The 19,816-nt window shown below is 44.5% G+C and overlaps 1 protein-coding gene and 1 long non-coding RNA gene across 2 annotated transcripts in view; one reads left to right on the plus strand and one right to left on the minus strand.

Annotated features, from left to right (window-relative positions):
• LOC135560148 (uncharacterized) overlaps window positions 1–19,816 on the minus strand; it is a 630,141-nt gene that overhangs the window by 548,685 nt on the left and 61,640 nt on the right. The gene's annotated exons all lie outside the window — the stretch shown is intronic.
• Window positions 1–19,816, plus strand: part of LOC115122874 (adenylate cyclase type 9-like) — a 33,755-nt gene that overhangs the window by 6,649 nt on the left and 7,290 nt on the right. The window contains exons 3-9 of the mRNA XM_065002144.1: window positions 6,733–6,858; window positions 7,012–7,292; window positions 12,585–12,687; window positions 14,077–14,285; window positions 14,502–14,661; window positions 16,621–16,769; window positions 18,437–18,466. Of these exons, the coding sequence (XP_064858216.1) occupies window positions 6,733–6,858; window positions 7,012–7,292; window positions 12,585–12,687; window positions 14,077–14,285; window positions 14,502–14,661; window positions 16,621–16,769; window positions 18,437–18,466 (1,058 nt within the window). The remainder of the gene's footprint in view (window positions 1–6,732; window positions 6,859–7,011; window positions 7,293–12,584; window positions 12,688–14,076; window positions 14,286–14,501; window positions 14,662–16,620; window positions 16,770–18,436; window positions 18,467–19,816) is intronic.

Raw genomic sequence — 19,816 nt, forward strand, 5'->3', positions numbered from 1 at the left:
ATAACCGTTAGGATCAGCTTGATCTTATTGACCCTTTAAATAAAGCACGAACCGTGGCTGCCTTCCAAGCAATGGGAACCTCCCCTGAAAGGAGGGAAAGGTTAAAAAGGTTGGAGATAGGCTTGGCGATGATAGGGGGCAGCAACCTTAAAGAAGAAAGGGTCTAAACCATCTGATGTTTTTTTGGGGTCAAGTTTCAGGAACCTTTTTAGCACCTCGGACTCAGTGACTGCCTGCAGGGAGAAACTTTGTAGTGGGGCAGGGGAAAAAGAGGGAGAAGCATCGGGGATAGTCGCATTAGAAGGGGTGGGAGATGAGGAAATGTTGGACGGGCAAGGAGGCATGGCTGAGTCAAATAGGAATCCTGATTTAATGAAGTGGTGATTTAAAGAGCTCAGTCATGTGCTTCTTGTCAGTAACAACCGCATCATCAACTTTAAGGGACACGAGAAGCTGTGAGGAGGAGGGTTTATTCTCCAGGTCTTTTCCATTTTCCGGAACTTCTTGGGGTTAAACCCACAGAGAGAGAACTGCTCCTTAAAGTAACTAACTTTGGCCTTCTGGATAGCCTGAGTGCACTTATTTCTCATTTGCCTGAATGAGAGCCAGTCAGCCTGAGTATGCGTGTGCCGAGCCTTTTGCCAAATGTAATTTTTGAGGTGGAGTAACTCTGCAAGATCACGGTTGTTTTTAATTTAAATGTTCTTTATGCGGGCGTGTTTGTTAACAATACCACTGAACATATCAAAAAATGTCCAAGTGTCTTCGATAGAGGGGATCAAGCTGATTCTATACCATTTTCCAGAGGCCAGTTCATGAAGGAAGGCTTGCTCATTAAAGCTTTTTAGCAAGGGTCTATAACAAATCAGGACAGGTCGTTTCACTGAGCAGCCATTACGAACACAGGCTGTAAAACAGTGATCACTAAGGTCATTACAGAAAACACCAGACTGATACCTATCAGGATTATTTGTGGGGATAACATCAAGAAGAGTAGCCTTTGATGGGTGTTTGGAGTCATACCTTGTGGGATTGGTAATAATCTGAGAGAGATTTAGGGAGTCCCATTGCTTTAGGACCTGGTCAGGTGGTGTAAGCATGTCCCAGTTTAGGTCACCTAGCAGGACAAATTCAGACTTAGTGTAAGGTGCCAGGAGAGAGCTTAGGGCAGGTACAGGCCGGTGCTGATGGAGGACGATAGCTCTTTGGTGACTGTTGCTGGGTGCTATTTGAAAGTTTAATACTTAAAACCAGCAAATCAAATTGTTTGGGGACAGACTTGGTGGAGACAACTGAGCACTGAAGGTGATCCTTGGTAAAGATTGCCACTCACCCACCTTTGGAAGATCTGTCTTGCCGAAAAAGGTTCTAACCAGAAAGGTTAACATCAGTATTCAAAACACTCTTCCTTAACCACGTCTCAGTAATGACCAACACATCTGGATTGGAGCTGTGGACCTACACTTTCAATTGATCCATTTTAGGTAATAAGCTTCTAGTGTTAACGTTCTTGTGGCAACAGGTCACAAATCTTGCTGCTGTGATGGCACACTGTGGTATTTCACCCAGTAGATATGGGACTTTATCATAATCGGGTTTGTTTTTGAATTCTTTGTGGATCTGTGTAATCTGGGGGAAATATGGGTCTCTTATATGGTCATACATTGGGCAGGAGGTTATGAAGTGCAGGTCAGTTTCCACCTCATTTTGTGGGCAGTGAGCACATAGCCTGTCTTCTCTTGAGAGCCAGGTCTGCCTACGGCAGCCTTTCTCAATAGCAAGGATATGCTCACTGAGTCTGTACATAGTCAAAGCTTTCCTTAATTTTGGGTCAGTCACAGTGGTCAGGTATTCTGCCGCTGTGCACTCTCTGTGTAGGGCCAAATAGCATTCTAGTTTGCTCTGTTTTTTTGTTAATTTTTTCCAATGTGTCAAGTAATTATCTTTTTGTTTTCTCATGATATATGGTTGGGTCTAATTGCGTTGCTGTCCTGGGGCTCTGTGGGTTCTGTTTGTGAACAGTGCCCCAGGACCGGCTTGCTTAGGGGACTCTTTTCCAAGTCCATCTCTGTAGGTGATGGCTTTGTTATGGAAGGTTTGGGAATCACTTCCTTATAGGTTGTTGTAGAATTTAACGTCTCTTTTCTGGATTTTGATAATTAGCGGGTATCAGCCTAATTCTGCTCTGCATGCATTATTTGGTGTTTTACTGAGGATATTTTTTGCAGAATTCTGCATGCAGAGTCTCAATTTGGTGTTTGTCCCATTTTGTGAATTCTTGGTTGGTGAGCGGACCCCAGACCTCACAACCATAAAGGGCAATGGGTTCTAGAACTGATTCAAGTATTTTTAGCCAGATCCTCATTGGTATGTCAAATTTGATGTTCCTTTTGATGGCATAGAAGACCCTTCTTGCCTTGTCTCTCAGATCGTTCACAGCTTTGTGGAAGTTACCTGTGGCGCTGATGTTTATGTATAGTTTTTTGTGTGTTCTAGGGCAACGGTGTCTAGATGTCACTTGTATTTGTGGTCCTGGCGACTGGACCTTTTTTGAACACCATTATTTTGGTCTTACTGAGATTTACTGTCAGGGCTCAGGTCTGGCAGAAGATCTAGGTGCTGCTGTAGGCCCAGACAGACAGACAGACAGACAGACAGACAGACAGACAGACAGACAGACAGACAGACAGACACATACATGCAGAGACAGACAGACTGACACATACATGCAGAGACAGACAGACAGACAGACACATACATGCAGAGACAGACAGACAGACACGCAGAGACAGACAGACAGACAGACAGACAGACAGACAGACAGACAGACAGACAGACAGACACACACACATACAGAGACAGACAGACAGACAGACAGACAGACAGACACGCAGAGACAGACAAACACGCAGAGACAGACAGACAGACACGCAGAGGCAGACAGACAGACACGCAGAGACAGACAGACAGACACGCAGAGACAGACAGACAGACACGCAGAGACAGACAGACAGACAAGCAGAGACAGACAGACAGACAGACAGACAACACGCAGAGACAGACAGACAGACAGACACACAGACAGACAGACAGACAGACACACATGCAGAGACAGACAGACAGACACACATGCAGAGACAGACAGACAGACACACATGCAGAGACAGACAGACAGACACACATGCAGAGACAGACAGACAGACACACACATGCAGAGACAGACAGACAGACACATACATGCAGAGACAGACAGACAGACACATACATGCAGAGACAGACAGACAGACACGCAGAGACAGACAGACACATACATGCAGAGACAGACAGACACAGACATAGACAGACAGACAGACAGACAGACAGACAGACAGACAGACAGACAGACAGACAGACAGACAGACAGACAGACAGACAGACAGACAGACAGACAGACAGACAGACAGACAGACAGACAGGCAGGCAGACAGACAGGCAGATGCTCAAGCATCACACAAAAGGCCCGGTAGGCTCCTTTTAAATCCAGCTAAGGGACCACAACTCCGAGGCACACATGTGTGAACACACACACACCCAGGGACAGCCAGGGAGACCCAGACAGGCTAGAATAGAATAGATTACTATATTAGGTATGTTGTTCATAGTGACACCAGTGACAGTGACTGATCTGGCAACAGAAGAGAGAGGCGAGATAGAGTCTGGTGGGTTTTGGTTCTCATGAACTGATTTGAGGGGTGGAGAGAGGGAGGGAGATAAAGGGGGATACCTAGTCAGTTGTACAACTGAATGCATTCAACTGAAATGTCTTCCCCATTTATAAAAAAAAAGAAGTTTTATTTAACCAGGCAAGTCAGTTAAAACAAATTCTTATTTACAATGGCGGCCAAACCCTAACACGGACAACGCTGGGCCAATTGTGTGCCGCCCTATGGGACTCCCAATCACAGCCGGTTGTGATACAGCCTGGAATCGAATCAGGGTCTGTAGGGATCCCCCTAGCACTGAGATGCAGTGCCTTAGAATGCTGCGCCACTTGGGAGCCCCAACCCCTCTGAATCAGAGAGGTGTGAGAGAGAGATGCAAGAGAGAGGTGTAGAGAGACAGAGTTCCCTTTTGTACTTCAACCATTGTTGCACATTGTTACAACACTGTATATTAACATAATGTGACATTTGTAATGTCTTTATTCTTTTGGAACTTCTGTGAGTGTAATGTTTACTGTTCATTTTTATTGTTAATTTCACTTTTGTATATTATCTACTTCACTTGCTTTGGCAATGGTAACATATATTTCCCATGACAATAAAGCCCCTTGAATTGAATTGAGTTAGAGAGACCGGGAAATGAGATAAGAGCACTTCTTCTTATGGTGGTGTGTCTGCCAATGGAAGTGGTAGAGTGAAAAGAAGAGAGAGAAAGATAGATAGTGATGGAGGAAAGTGAGTGATGGAGGGAGGAGGGAGAAACTTAAAGACAGAAGAGATGAATGGGCTCTCAGCCTTGGTGATTCTAAAAGACACGTGAGAGAAACAGAGAAGCACAATATGAGTGTGTGACTCACTCAGTAAAGAGCTAGTGCAAAGACACACACACACATACACACACACACACACACACACACATACACACACACATACGTACAAACTGACGTACACACACACACACACACACACACATACACAAACTCATACGTACAAACTGACGTACACACACACACACACACACACATACACAAACTCATACGTACAAACTGACGTACACACACACTTATACATGAGCTGACTAATATACAGATCAAATACACTCACAGCAAAGGCTGACACATCACACGTAGCTAGATACATCTTTTATGTGTGTTTATCTGAAACATATTCACAGACACACACTTTTCATAAAAACATATTCAGAGAACTTTTGCATTAGTGCAGGAACAGCAAACTAGTTCCTAGAAAGATTTTTTCCCCCTGAGCTTCCACTGTGTTTCGATTATGAGAGCTAGCCTAGCTAGCATCAGTAATGTTGAACAATGAGAGCACTAGCTAACCTAGCCTAGTATTGGCTGTGTTTGAATTGTGAGACATCAATCTAGCCTGGCTAGCATTTCATTTTGAACTGTGAGAGCGGTTAGCTAACCTATTCTAGCATTGTGTTTGAACTGTGAGAGCGGTTAGCTAACCTATTCTAGCATTGTGTTTGAACTGTGAGAGCGGTTATCTAACCTATTCTAGCATTGTGTTTGAACTGTGAGAGCGGTTAGCTAACCTATTCTAGCATTGTGTTTGAACTGTGAGAGCGGTTAGCTAACCTATTCTAGCATTGTGTTTGAACTGTGAGAGCGGTTAGCTAACCTATTCTAGCATTGTGTTTGAACTGTGAGAGCGGTTAGCTAACCTATTCTAGCATTGTGTTTGAACTGTGAGAGCGGTTAGCTAACCTATTCTAGCATTGTGTTTGAACTGTGAGAGCGGTTAGCTAACCTATTCTAGCATTGTGTTTGAACTGTGAGAGCACTTGCTAGCCTAGTTAGTACAAGCTCTTAGTATAAGCTCTTTTTGAACTTGCCTAGCATTAGCCATGTTTAAAATTATGAGAGCCTTGCTAGTATTAGCTGTATATGAACTATGATACCTTTATCTAGCCCAACTAGCTTTAGCGTGTTTGAACAGGCTGATACCGGCTGGCCGTTGGCCACTTCTAGTAATCCAGTGTTTGTGTATTTCCTTGTTTGCCCCACAGCATTGTTAAAGGAAAGATGACTATGTTACAAAACTCATCAAGCCAGTTGTATTTCTGCCAGCTTGAACGGCAATAGCTCAGATACACATGAAAACATTAAATGACCCCTGTAATTGATAAAACATCATTCAGAGCTGCACAAAAACTACATAACATTCAAAATAGGTGGATCTTTCCTTTAAATGGCAATTCCGCCACTTTTCAACCTCATATTCATTATCTCCAGCACAATGCCAGTGTCTCTACATATGTGAAAACGGCACGTTTCAATGATCTGTGGTTAAAAAAATAAGAAAGGTCCTCATGCATCTCTGTGGCATTATTTTTCTTTTGATGATGTCATCAGATATAACATTTTTCCCATATACACTGGTATTGTGCTGGCGATGATGAAAATGAGGTTGAAAAGTGGTGGAATTGCCCTTTAACTCCGCCACTACTGTCTCTGGTGTTGTGCAAACACACTGTGATACACCACAGCTTATATTACTGTCTCTCTCTGTCTGTCTGCAGGTCTGAATCACTAACTGACTGACTGTCTATCGGCAGGTCTGACTGACTGACTGACTAACTGTCTGTCGGCAGGTCTGAATCACTGACTGACTGACTAACTAACTGTCTGATTGTCGGACTGCGCAGTGCAACTGCTGGGTTGATTGTGTGTGGGAGCGTGTGTGTGTTATGGTGATTGTCTGTGTATTATTAAGTGTGTGTGTTATGGTGGTTGTCTGTGTATTATTAAGTGTGTGTGTTATGGTGATTGTCTGTGTATTATTAAGTGTGTGTGTTATGGTGATTGTCTGTGTATTATTAAGTGTGTGTGTTATGGTGATTGTCTGTGTATTATTAAGTGTGTGTTATGGTGGTTGTCTGCAGGGATGAAGTGTTATGGTGATCTCAGGGAGGAATTAAGCATGTGTCAGTGTGGTTGTCTGTATTACATCCTGAGTGTGTGTGTTATGCCCCCCACACCTCTGCCCTCATGCCTCCCCTCTGCAGGGGGCTGATTCAGGGAGGAAGTTAGAGCATGCTCAGTGTGTGTCCTGCACTGTGAATGGGGAGCAGACAGAGGAGGGGGCCGGACTCAATGGATGCCAGGATGAACATAAGACTAACAGCGCCAAGGTAGATCACACGCCTATCCTGGCACGCAACGACACATCCACACTGACAACACACTCCTGTTCCAACGTAGCTTACCACACACCTACTAATAACACACACCTGCACCACACACTTATCTAACACACATCCCTCTCTCACCTTCTTCTTCTGTAGTTTACTCCAGGCTGCAGCCCCAGGGCTCTGAATGGCATTCTCAGTCCTCCACTGGAGGACTCGGTGATGGCCAGCCAGAGCTCTCTATGTGACATGCTCCAGGAGAAAGAAAAGAAGACCAGTACGGGCACAGGGACGGGTACCAGCCTGGGTATGGGGGGTCCAGGAGGGGCGGGACCGGGGGGCACAGGCATGGACCACTCCGCCCTCATCCCGCTACGCTCCAAGAACTTCAGGGAGAAGAGTGACGTCCATTTTGTTGATGTCATCAAGGAGGACAGGTGAGGACCGGAGGGAGTATGAGGGCTTTTGGCTTTACTTATGAACTGTTTTGAGTTCAGTACATCTAAATAACCTAGATCAGAGTTCAGTCATAAACCCTGACCCTGAACCAGTTTAGAGGGGCATATTAAAGTTGGGCGATAGTAGGTGGCTTTAGTGGAATGATTGACGGTCTAAAGCTGACCCTGGACTAGTTGATAGGACTAGTTGTTATTTACTACTGCACTGTTGTTAGATACTACTGCACTGCTGTTAGATACTACTGCACTGTTGTTAGATACTACTGCACTGTTGTTAGATACTACTGCACTGTTGTTAGATACTACAGCACTGTTGTTATATACTACTGCACTGCTGTTAGATACTACTGCACTGTTGTTAGATACTACTGCACTGTTGTTAGATACTACTGCACTGCTGTTAGATACTACTGCACTGTGGTTAGATACTACTGCACTGTTGTTAGATACTACTGCACTGTGGTTAGATACTACTGCACTGTTGTTAGATACTACTGCACTGTTGTTAGATAGTACTGCACTGTTGTTAGATACTACTGCACTGTTGTTAGATACTACTGGGTTAGATACTACTGCACTGTTGTTAGATACTACTGCACTGTTGTTAGATACTACTGCACTGTTGTTAGATACTACTGCACTGTTGTTAGATACTACAGCACTGTTGTTATATACTACTGCACTGCTGTTAGATACTACTGCACTGTTGTTAGATACTACTGCACTGTTGTTAGATACTACTGCACTGCTGTTAGATACTACTGCACTGTTGTTAGATAATACTGCACTGTTGTTAGATACTACTGCACTGCTGTTAGATACTACTGCACTGCTGTTAGATGGTACTGCACTGTGGTTAGATACTACTGCACTGTTGTTAGATACTACTGCACTGCTGTTAGATACTACTGCACTGTGGTTAGATACTACTGCACTGCTGTTAGATACTACTGCACTGCTGTTAGATAGTACTGCACTGTGGTTAGATACTACTGCACTGTTGTTAGATACTACTGCACTGCTGTTAGATATTACTGCACTGTGGTTAGATACTACTGCACTGTTGTTAGATACTACTGCACTGCTGTTAGATACTACTGCACTGTGGTTAGATACTACTGCACTGTTGTTAGATACTACTGCACTGTTGTTAGATACTACTGCACTGCTGTTAGATACTACTGCACTGTTGTTAGATACTACTGCACTGTTGTTATTTACTACTGCACTGTTGTTAGATACTACTGCACTGCTGTTAGATACTACTGCACTGTGGTTAGATACTACTGCACTGTTGTTAGATACTACTGCACTGCTGTTAGATAGTACTGCACTGTGGTTAGATACTACTGCACTGTTGTTAGATACTACTGCACTGTTGTTAGATACTACTGCACTGTTGTTAGATACTACTGCACTGTTGTTAGATACTACTGCACTGCTGTTAGATACTACTGCACTGTTGTTAGATACTACTGCACTGTTGTTAGATACTACTGCACTGTTGTTAGATACTACTGCACTGTTGTTAGATACTACTGCACTGTTGTTAGATATTATTGCACTGTTGTTAGATACTACTGCACTGTTGTTAGATACTACTGCACTGTTGTTAGATATTATTGCACTGTTGTTAGATACTACTGCACTGTTGTTAGATATTATTGCACTGTTGTTAGATACTACTGCACTGCTGTTAGATAGTACTGCACTGTTGTTAGATAGTACTGCACTGTTGTTATTTACTACTGCACTGTTGTTAGATAGTACTGCACTGTTGTTAGATACTACTGCACTGTTGTTAGATCCTACTGCACTGTTGTTAGATACTACTGCACTGCTGTTAGATACTACTGCACTGTTGTTAGATACTACTGCACTGTTGTTAGATCCTACTGCACTGTTGTTAGATACTACTGCACTGCTGTTAGATACTACTGCACTGTTGTTAGATACTACTGCACTGTTGTTAGATACTACTGCACTGTTGTTAGATACTACTGCACTGCTGTTAGATACTACTGCATTGCTGTTAGATACTACTGCACTGCTGTTAGATACTACTGCACTGTTGTTCGATACTACTGCACTGCTGTTAGATACTACTGCACTGTTGTTAGATACTACTGCACTGCTGTTATATACTACAGCACTGTTGTTAGATACTACTGCACTGCTGTTATATACTACTGCACTGTTGTTAGATACTACTGCACTGCTGTTAGATACTACTGCACTGCTGTTATTTACTACTGCACTGTTAGATACTACTGCACTGTTGTTAGATACTACTGCACTGTTGTTAGATACTACTGCACTGTTGTTAGATAGTACTGCACTGTTGTTAGATACTACTGCACTGTTGTTAGATACTACTGCACTGTTGTTAGATAGTACTGCACTGTTGTTAGATAGTACTGCACTGTTGTTAGATACTACTGCACTGTTGTTAGATACTACTGCACTGTTGTTATTTACTACTGCACTGTTAGATACTACTGCACTGTTGTTAGATACTACTGCACTGTTGTTAGATACTACTGCACTGTTGTTAGATACTACTGCACTTTTGTTAGATAGTACTGCACTGTTGTTAGATACTACTGCACTGTTGTTAAATACTACTGCACTGCTGTTATTTACTACTGCACTGTTGTTAGATATTACTGCACTGTTGTTAGATACTACTGCACTGTTGTTAGATACTACTGCACTGTTGTTATATACTACTGCACTGTTGTTAGATACTACTGCACTGCTGTTAAATATTACTGCACTGTTGTTAGATACTACTGCACTGTTGTTAGGTAGTACTGCATTGTCGTTAGATACTACTGCACTGCTGTTAGATACTACAGCACTGTTGTTAGATAGTACTGCACTGCTGTTAGATACTACTGCACTGTTGTTAGATACTACTGCACTGCTGTTAGATACTACTGCACTGCTGTTAGATACTACTACACTGTTGGAGCTAGGAACACAAGCATTTTGCTACACCCGCAATAACATCTTCTAAATATGTGTATGTGATCTATAACATCTTCTAAATATGTGTATGTGACCAATAACATCTTCTAAATATGTGTATGTGACCAATAACATCTTCTAAATATGTGTATGTGACCAATAACATCTTCTAAATATGTGTATGTGACCAATAACATCTTCTAAATATGTGTATGTGACCAATAACATCTTCTAAATATGTGTATGTGACCAATAACATCTTCTAAATATGTGTATGTGACCAATAACATTTGATTTGATTTAGGAGCAGAACTGGGCATGTCTTGGCAGATCAAGGATTAGCCTTCCTTAGGTTTAAAGTGAAAGGCCTTTTTCTTCCAAACTCTAAATCCAATAATGCACTAATCAATATCAATGTAGTACTAACACAAATAACATAAGGTAGAACAAAAACACAGGAGAAATAAAAATAAGAAATAAAGAGGACAGGAGAAAGTAAGATGCTGCACAGGGTCCGTTCCAGTACCATATTATAATGTACAGGGACACTGGATCTATAGAGGTAAACATACTATATACAGGGTCTGTACCATATTATAATGTACAGGGATACTGGATCTATAGAGGTAGATATGTATAGGGGTAAACATACTATATACAGGGTCAGTTCCAGTACCATATTATAATGTACAGGGATACTGGATCTATAGAGGCAGATATGTATAGGGGTAAACATACTATATACAGGGTCAGTACCATATTATAATGTACAGGGATACTGGATCTATAGAGGTAGATATGTATAGGGGTAAACATACTATATACAGGGTCAGTACCATATTATAATGTACAGGGATACTGGATCTATAGAGGTAGATATGTAGAGGGGTAAACATACTATATACAGGGTCAGTTCCAGTACCATATTATAATGTACAGGGATACTGGATCTATAGAGGTAGATATGTATAGGGGTAAACATACTATATACAGGGTCAGTACCCTATTATAATGTACAGGGATACTGGATCTATAGAGGTAGATATGTATAGGGGTAAACATACTATATACAGGGTCAGTACCATATTATAATGTACAGGGATACTGGATCTATAGAGGTAGATATGTATAGAGGTAAACATACTATATACAGGGTCAGTACCATATTATAATGTACAGGGATACTGGATCTATAGAGGTAGATATGTAGAGGGGTAAACATACTATATACAGGGTCAGTACCAGTACCATATTATAATGTACAGGGATACTGGATCTATAGAGGTAGATATGTAGAGGGGTAAACATACTATATACAGGGTCAGTACCATATTATAATGTACATGGATACTGGATCTATAGAGGTAGATATGTATAGAGGTAAGGATACTATATACAGGGTCAGTTCCAGTACCATAGATGTGTGTGTTGAGCGTGTCAGTGAGTGTGTTTATAGAGTCAGTATAGATGTGTGTCAGTGCGAGTGAGTGTGTATAGAGTCAGTATAGATGTGTGTTGAGCGTGTCAGTGTGAGTGAGTGTGTTTATAGAGTCAGTATAGATGTGTGTGTTGAGTGTGTCAGTGTGAGTGAGTGTGTTTATAGAGTCAGTATAGATGTGTGTGTTGAGTGTGTCAGTGTGAGTGAGTGTGTTTATAGAGTCAGTATAGATGTGTGAGGGAGTGTACATTGAGACAGTATAGATGTGTGTTGAGTGTGTCAGTGTGAGTGAGTGTGTTTATAGAGTCAGTATAGATGTGTGAGGGAGTGTACATTGAGACAGTATAGATGTGTGTTGAGTGTGTCAGTGTGAGTGAGTGTGTTTATAGAGTCAGTATAGATGTGTGTGTTGGGCGTGTCAGTGTGCGTGAGTGTGCATTGAGACAGTGCAAGAATAAAAATAACTAAAGGGTCAACTTAGACAGACAGATCGTCTGTGTAGACATTTGTTAGCTCTTCAGCAGTCTTATGGCTCGGGGATAGAAGCTGTTCAGGAGCCTGTTGGTGTCAGACTTGATACACGGGCACCGCTTGCCGTGCGGAAGCAGAGAGAACAGTCTATGGCTTGGCTGGTTTAGGATTACCAACAGTGGGGTTTAGTGTTGACAGCGTATATATTTTAAGTCAGTCACTAAGGGAGGAATCCCAGCTTGAGATGATGCACTTAACCTCCATGATCACCTAAATAATGCATAGATGTCAATGGATGATTCAAGTCATGCAGGCAGAAGTCGAGGTCAAGTTAGGATTCCCCCCTAAAACCCTCTACCCGTCTTTTCCTCAATCTATTCTCCTCTTTCAAGTCTGATGAAGGACTACTTCTTCAAGCCTCCCATCAACAAGCTGAGCCTCAACTTCCTGGAGAGACCTCTGGAGACAGCCTACCGCATCAGCTACCAGGAGGAGGTACACACACGCACACACACACACACACACCCTCAATCCATGTCAGTCAAAGCCGTATTGACCACGTGTTCATACGAAGCCCCCTGCTGGTGTGTATAATATGTTTCAGTTCTAACAGTTTGACCACATTATAGTAGTAGTAATCTGAACTTTATCTCCTCTCTCTGTCCCTGTGTGGTTCCCCTCTCATCCCAAGTGTCAAACCACCTCTCCCCTTCCTTTCTCCTCTCCTTCTCTCTCTGACTACTCTCTCCCCTCCAGGTGGAGACCCAGGCCCCGGTGCAGACCTTCTCTCTCTGTCTCTGACTACTCTCTCCCCTCCAGGTGGAGACCCAGGCCCCGGTGCAGACCTTCTCTCTCTGTCTCTGACTACTCTCTCCCTCCAGGTGGAGACCCAGGCCCCGGTGCAGACCTTCTCTCTCTGTCTCTGACTACTCTCTCCCTCCAGGTGGAGACCCAGGCCCCGGTGCAGACCTTCTCTCTCTGTCTCTGACTACTCTCTCCCCTCCAGGTGGAGACCCAGGCCCCGGTGCAGACCTTCTCTCTATGTCTCTGACTACTCTCTCCCCTCCAGGTGGAGACCCAGGCCCCGGTGCAGACCTTCTCTCTCTGTCTCTGACTACTCTCTCCCCTCCAGGTGGAGACCCAGGCCCCGGTGCAGACCTTCTCTCTCTGTCTCTGACTACTCTCTCCCCTCCAGGTGGAGACCCAGGCCCCGGTGCAGACCTTCTCTCTCTGTCTCTGACTACTCTCTCCCCTCCAGGTGGAGACCCAGGCCCCAGTGCAGACCTTCTCTCTCTGTCTCTGACTACTCTCTCCCCTCCAGGTGGAGACCCAGGCCCCGGTGCAGACCTTCTCTCTCTGTCTCTGACTACTCTCTCCCCTCCAGGTGGAGACCCAGGCCCCGGTGCAGACCTCTCTCTGTCTCTGACTACTCTCTCCCCTCCAGGTGGAGACCCAGGCCCAGTGCAGACCTTCTCTCTCTGTCTCTGACTACTCTCTCCCCTCCAGGTGGAGACCCAGGCCCCGGTGCAGACCTTCTCTCTATGTCTCTGACTACTCTCTCCCCTCCAGGTGGAGACCCAGGCCCCGGTGCAGACCTTCTCTCTATGTCTCTGACTACTCTCTCCCCTCCAGGTGGAGACCCAGGCCCCGGTGCAGACCTTCTCTCTCTGTCTCTGACTACTCTCTCCCCTCCAGGTGGAGACCCAGGCCCCGGTGCAGACCTTCTCTCTCTGTCTCTGACTACTCTCTCCCCTCCAGGTGGAGACCCAGGCCCCGGTGCAGACCTTCTCTCTATGTCTCTGACTACTCTCTCCCCTCCAGGTGGAGACCCAGGCCCCGGTGCAGACCTTCTCTCTATGTCTCTGACTACTCTCTCCCCTCCAGGTGGAGACCCAGGCCCCGGTGCAGACCTTCGCCAGCCCTACCTTCAGCTCCTTCCTGGATGTTCTCCTATCCTGCTCTGTGTTCCTCGCCCTCACCTTGGCCTGCTTCCTGGTTCCCATGGTCACCATGGAGACGCCTCCGGCAACCGTCCTGGGATTGGCTACCGCTGCTGGTCTGTTAGAGCTGGTCTCCCTGGTGCTATCCATACGGTGAGGGATGGAGGGGGGAGATAGTGGGAGGGAGAGAGGGTGGGTAAAGTGAAAAGTGTCTGCTGGAGTTGGTCTCCCTGTTGCTATATGGAGGAATGAGAAATTAGGGAGGGAGGGAGTGAGAGAGAATGAACTGATAGGGATGTGAGTCAGTGTATCACAATGTTGTCCTTTCTTGCTATTTACTTGTCCCTCCTCCCCCTCGGCCCCCTGCAGTATGACGTTCTACCTGGACAACGTGTTGAGCTGTACCCAGACCTTGCTGAGGGTGGTGTCAGGCTGGATCCCCCGTCATGTGATCGGGGCCGTGCTGGTCTCACTTCCTGCCGTGTCCGTGTTCTCACACCTCGCCTGCAGCCTCCACCTGCCCATCCAGGTAAGGAGAGATAGAGAGGGTACAGGAGGAGGGCAGACATGGGGCTCTAGTCAGGGATCGTCAAAAGGGGTTTGAACGCTGGTCGAGATGACAGAGGGCAAATGCATTACTGCTAACAACACCTATTTGCAATAAAAGGTGTTCTCAAGTGTGTGGGACTAAGTGTCAAGAGCATTGAGTTATACTTAGTCCACAGTTGTAGGACCCACTAGAAAGTGCCAGTGTTTCAGAGAGAGAAACAGTCAATGGAAAATGGAGAGGTCTATACTTGTGGAGCTTGTTTCACAGATTTTTGACATTCTCCTCCTATCAAATCCTTTATGTGGAAGAGATAGAGGTCCTAGTTTGGGCAGAGGCTACACACTGCACATTGTTTTCTCTAGCCTTATTCTGAGTCCGGAGCTGCTGCCATAGGGCTCTGGTCAAAAGGTAGTGCACTATACTACTATACCTGGCCGTGCTGCTGCTCCAGTTTTAACTGTTCTGCCTGTGATTATTTTTATTTGACCATGCTGGTCATTTATGAACATTTGAACATCTTGGCCATGTTCTGTTATAATCTCCACCTGGCACAGCCAGAAGAGGACTGGCCACCCCTCATAGCCTGGTTCCTCTCTAGGTTTCTTCCTAGGTTTTGGCCTTTCTAGGGAGTTTTTCCTAGCCACCGTGCTTCTACATGTGTCTTGCTTGCTGTTTGGGGTTTTAGGCTGGGTTTCTGTACAGCACTTTGAGATATCAGCTGATGTACGAAGGGCTTTAAAGATACATTTGATTTGATTTGATTACACAGGGAATAGGGGGTCATGTGGGATGAACCCAAGTCTTGACTGCTCACAAGTCAAGCTGGTGTGTTTTGATATCTTGTTTGGCAAGGATCCCCCATACACTTGCACACACACACACACACACACACAATAACATGGAAGAGAGAGGGATACCTGGCAGAGAGAGAGGGGGATGGATGGATGGAGGGATGAAAGAGGGATGGATTGGACGAGAGTGATGAATAATATGGCAGAGAAAGAGAAGATGAGAGGGATAGAAGGGAGGGATGAAAGCATGGAGAGAGAGATGGAGGGATGGAAGCATGGAGAGAGAGATGGAGGGATGGAAGCATGGAGAGAGAGATGGAGGGATGGAAGCATGGAGAGAGAGATGGAGGGATGGAAGCATGGAGAGAGAGATGGAGGGATGGAAGCATGGAGAGAGAGATGGAGGGATGGAAGAGAGGGATGGATTGGACGAGAGTGATGAATAATATGGAAAGAGAAAGAGAAGATGAAGGGAGGGATGGAAGCATGGAGGGAGAGATGGAGGGATGGAAGCATGGAGAGAGAGATGGAGGGATGGAAGCATGGAGAGAGAGATGGAGGGATGGAAGCATGGAGAGAGAGATGGAGGGATGGAAGCATGGAGAGAGAGATGGAGGGATGGAAGAGAGGGATGGATTGGACGAGAGATGAATAATATGGCAGAGAAAGAGAAGATGTGTGTGAGGGATAGAAGGGAGGGATGGAAGCATAGAGAGAGAGATGGAGGGATGGAAGAGAGAGGGGATACCTGGCAGAGAAAGAGAAGATGTGTGTGAGAGGGATAGAAGGGAGGGATGGAAGCATGGAGAGAGAGATGGAGGGATGGAAGAGTCTGTACTAACTACTCTACAGGGGATTCAACTATTGATGTGCGTGTGGGTGTGTGTTCACCCATGCCACTGGTGTGCATAAGGCATGTGCTCACAGGTGTGAGTGTGTTGAGGGTGTTGGTGGGGAAGTATGTTTATGTTACCATATGTAATATATTGTGAGAGTACTCTTGTGTACCAGGGTCAAGTTCCATTTCAATTCAGTCAATTTGGGAAATAACCTGAAATTCCAATTCCCGATTTCTTCTCATAGAGAAGCATTGATGAAAATTGGAATTTCAGTTTACACAAACAAATGTTGTGTGTCCTCCCTCTAGGTAACCATGTTCCTGTGCTGTGCAGTGACCATAGCCATCATCCAGTACTGTAACTTCTGCCAGCTGAGTTTCTGGATGAGATCTGCCCTGGCCACAGCTGTTGGTGTGGCTCTACTAGTGCTGCTCCACAGCCCCCTCAACAGGACAGGGTTAGTACTGCAGCCGATACGTATTTACGACCCATTCAGAACTTTAATCCAATACAAATGTTCGCGTACACATATTTTGCAGATGTTATCACGTGTGTGCAGTAATACCTGACAATACAAAACAATACACCCAAATCCCCAAAATAAAAGAAAGGAATTAAGAAGTATATAAATATTAGCAATCCGTCTGTTCTTCTTATTGGTGTCCTTTAGTGGTGTTTTCTTTGCAGCAATTTGACCATGAAGGCCTGATTCATGCAGTCTCCTCTGAACAGTTGATGTTGAGATGTGTCTGTTACTTGAACTATTTGAGGCTGGTAACTCTAATGAACTTATTCTCTGCAGCAGAGGTAACTCTGGGTCTTCCTTTCCTGTGGCGGTCCTCATGAGAGCCAGTTTCATCATAGCACTTGATGGTTTTTGTGACTGCACTTGAAGAAACTTTCAAAGTTCTTGAAATGTTCCGTATTGACTGACCTTCATGTCTTAAAGTAATAATGATCTGTCATTTCTCTTTGCTTATTTGAGCTGTTCTTGCCATAATATGGACTTGGTCTTTTACAAAATAGGGCTATCTTCTATTTACCACCCCAACCTTGTCACAACACTAATGATTGGCTCAAACCCATTAAGGAAAGAAATTCCACAAGTGAACTTTTAACAAATGCATTCCAGGTGACTGCCTCATGAAGCTGGTTGAGAGAATGCCATGAGTGTGCAAAGCTGTCATCAAGGCAAAGGGTGGCTACTTTGAAGAATCTCAAATATAAAATATAATTTGATTTGTTTAACACTTTTTTAGTTACTACATGAGGGGTGGATTATTATGTGTTATTTCATAGTTTTGACATATTCTACAATGTAGAAAATAGTAATAAAGAAAAACCCTGGAATGAGTAGGTGCCCAAACTTTTGACTGGTACTGTATATGATTGTGTGTATAGGCATTATGGACAATATATGAATAGAAAAGGTGTGTACAGCAGTAGTTCTATAGGATGATCAACTAGAATACAGTGTATACATATGAAGTGGGTAAAATAGGATGTTAACAGTGTTCCATGACTGTGTACATAGGGCAGCAGTCTCTAAGGTGGAGGGTAGAGTACCGGGTGGTATCCGGCTAGTATCAGTGACTAAAGTTCAGGGCAGGGTACTGGGCGGAGGCCGGCTAGTGGTGACTGTTTAACAGTCTGATGGCCTGGAGATTAAAAGCTTTTTTTCAGTCTCTCTGTGATGCACCTGGACTGTCTCCACCTTCTAGAGGGTAGCGGGGTGAAACCTTTACAACATTATGAAGATGTTATACCTTATGTTATAATGGTAAAACTTTAAGCTGTAATTATTTTATTTTTGAATTGTATAGCTTGCAGTTTATTTGCCATTAGTCAGCCGTTAGTCAGCATTTTATGACATACACAATATGCACATTAATACACAATATACCTCTCTCTCCCCTTGGCTCTTAGGAAATGTTCATATTCATCTGTTTGTGAGCCAAGTTGTGTGTGTGTTGGAGTGTGTTGGAGTGTGAGTGTGTTGGAATGTGTTATCACACTTGTGTTTAACTCACAGGAGTCATTCTAAGAGGTTGATATGAATTAGTCCGCCGTGTGTGTGTGTGTGTGTGGGTGTGTGTAACTGACGGGAGTCACTCTGTCTTGCAGCTCCAGTAATGACAGTTCTCCAGCGATGGGGTGAGTGTTGCCATGGAGACGCAGAATGTTGATGGATGAGTGACATTTGGGAGGGTGACGGGGGTGAAAGGGGAGAAGAGGGGCCGTCTTTCTATCTTTCTCTTTCCATCTCTCTTTCTCTTTCTCCTTCTCTTCACTCTCTCCCCTCTCACTCTCTTTTCTCTCTCCTCTCCTCTCTTTTCTCAAACTGTGAAGTATGGCTGGTGTAATCATAGCAGCTAAATGTCAGCAGCAGTGGCTATGTCTGCCATTTGGGACAGGTTCTGTGAGTCAGACTGGCTAGCTGGTCCTATTTATACGAGCCACGGGTTAAGCTCAACTGTGGGAGAGATGCTGCAGGTAGAGGATCTCGAATAATACATAGAGCATGAAGGACCATGTTGGCCTTTTTTAACAAGAGGGAGAATGAGTTGAAATGATGCTATGATGTGTATCTTTGAGTCTATAGCCAAGTGATTTAAGTTGTGAAAGTGCTTGGCATGTATAGCGTGGTACGGTAGACACTGAATGGGTGTGGTTCATAGTAATGCAACTGCTGCGTATCGATATCAACCCCCTCCCGCCTGTCTGTCTCTCGGTCTGTCTGTCTGTCTCTCGGTCTATCTGTCTGTCTCTCGGTCTGTCTGTCTGTCTCTCTCGGTCTGTCTGTCTGTCTCTCTCGGTCTGTCTGTCTGTCTCTCTCTCGGTATGTCTGTCTGTCTCTCGGTATGTCTGTCTGTCTCTAGGTCTGTCTGTCTCTAGGTCTGTCTGTCTGTCTCTCTCGGTCTGTCTGTCTGTCTCTCTCTCGGTATGTCTGTCTGTCTCTCGGTATGTCTGTCTGTCTCTAGGTCTGTCTGTCTCTAGGTCTGTCTGTCTCTCTGTATGTCTTTCTGTTTGTCTTGTCTCATGACTGTCTGGCTGGCTGGCTCCGTCTGTCTACCTCTCTACACCCTCCCTTTTTATCTCTCTCTCGCTCTATCTCTCACATTCTCTCTCTCTGTCTACCCATCTCTATCTACACCCTCCTTTCTTATCTCTCTCTCGCTCTATCTCTCACATTCTCTCTCTCTGTCTACCCATCTCTCTCTACACCCTCCTTTCTTATCTCTCTCTCGCTCTATCTCTCACATTCTCTCTCTCTGTCTACCCATCTCTATCTACACCCTCCTTTCTTATCTCTCTCTCGCTCTATCTCTCACATTCTCTCTCTCTGTCTACCCATCTCTATCTACACCCTCCTTTCTTATCTCTCTCTCGCTCTATCTCTCACATTCTCTCTCTCTGTCTACCCATCTCTCTCTACACCCTCCTTTCTTAACTCTCTTTCTTTCTTTCTTTCTTTCTCTCTCTTTCTTTCTAGCCTCTACACCC

Source organism: Oncorhynchus nerka, linkage group LG15, assembly GCF_034236695.1.
Source record: "Oncorhynchus nerka isolate Pitt River linkage group LG15, Oner_Uvic_2.0, whole genome shotgun sequence".
In the NCBI taxonomy this organism is placed as follows: Eukaryota; Metazoa; Chordata; class Actinopteri; order Salmoniformes; family Salmonidae; genus Oncorhynchus; species Oncorhynchus nerka.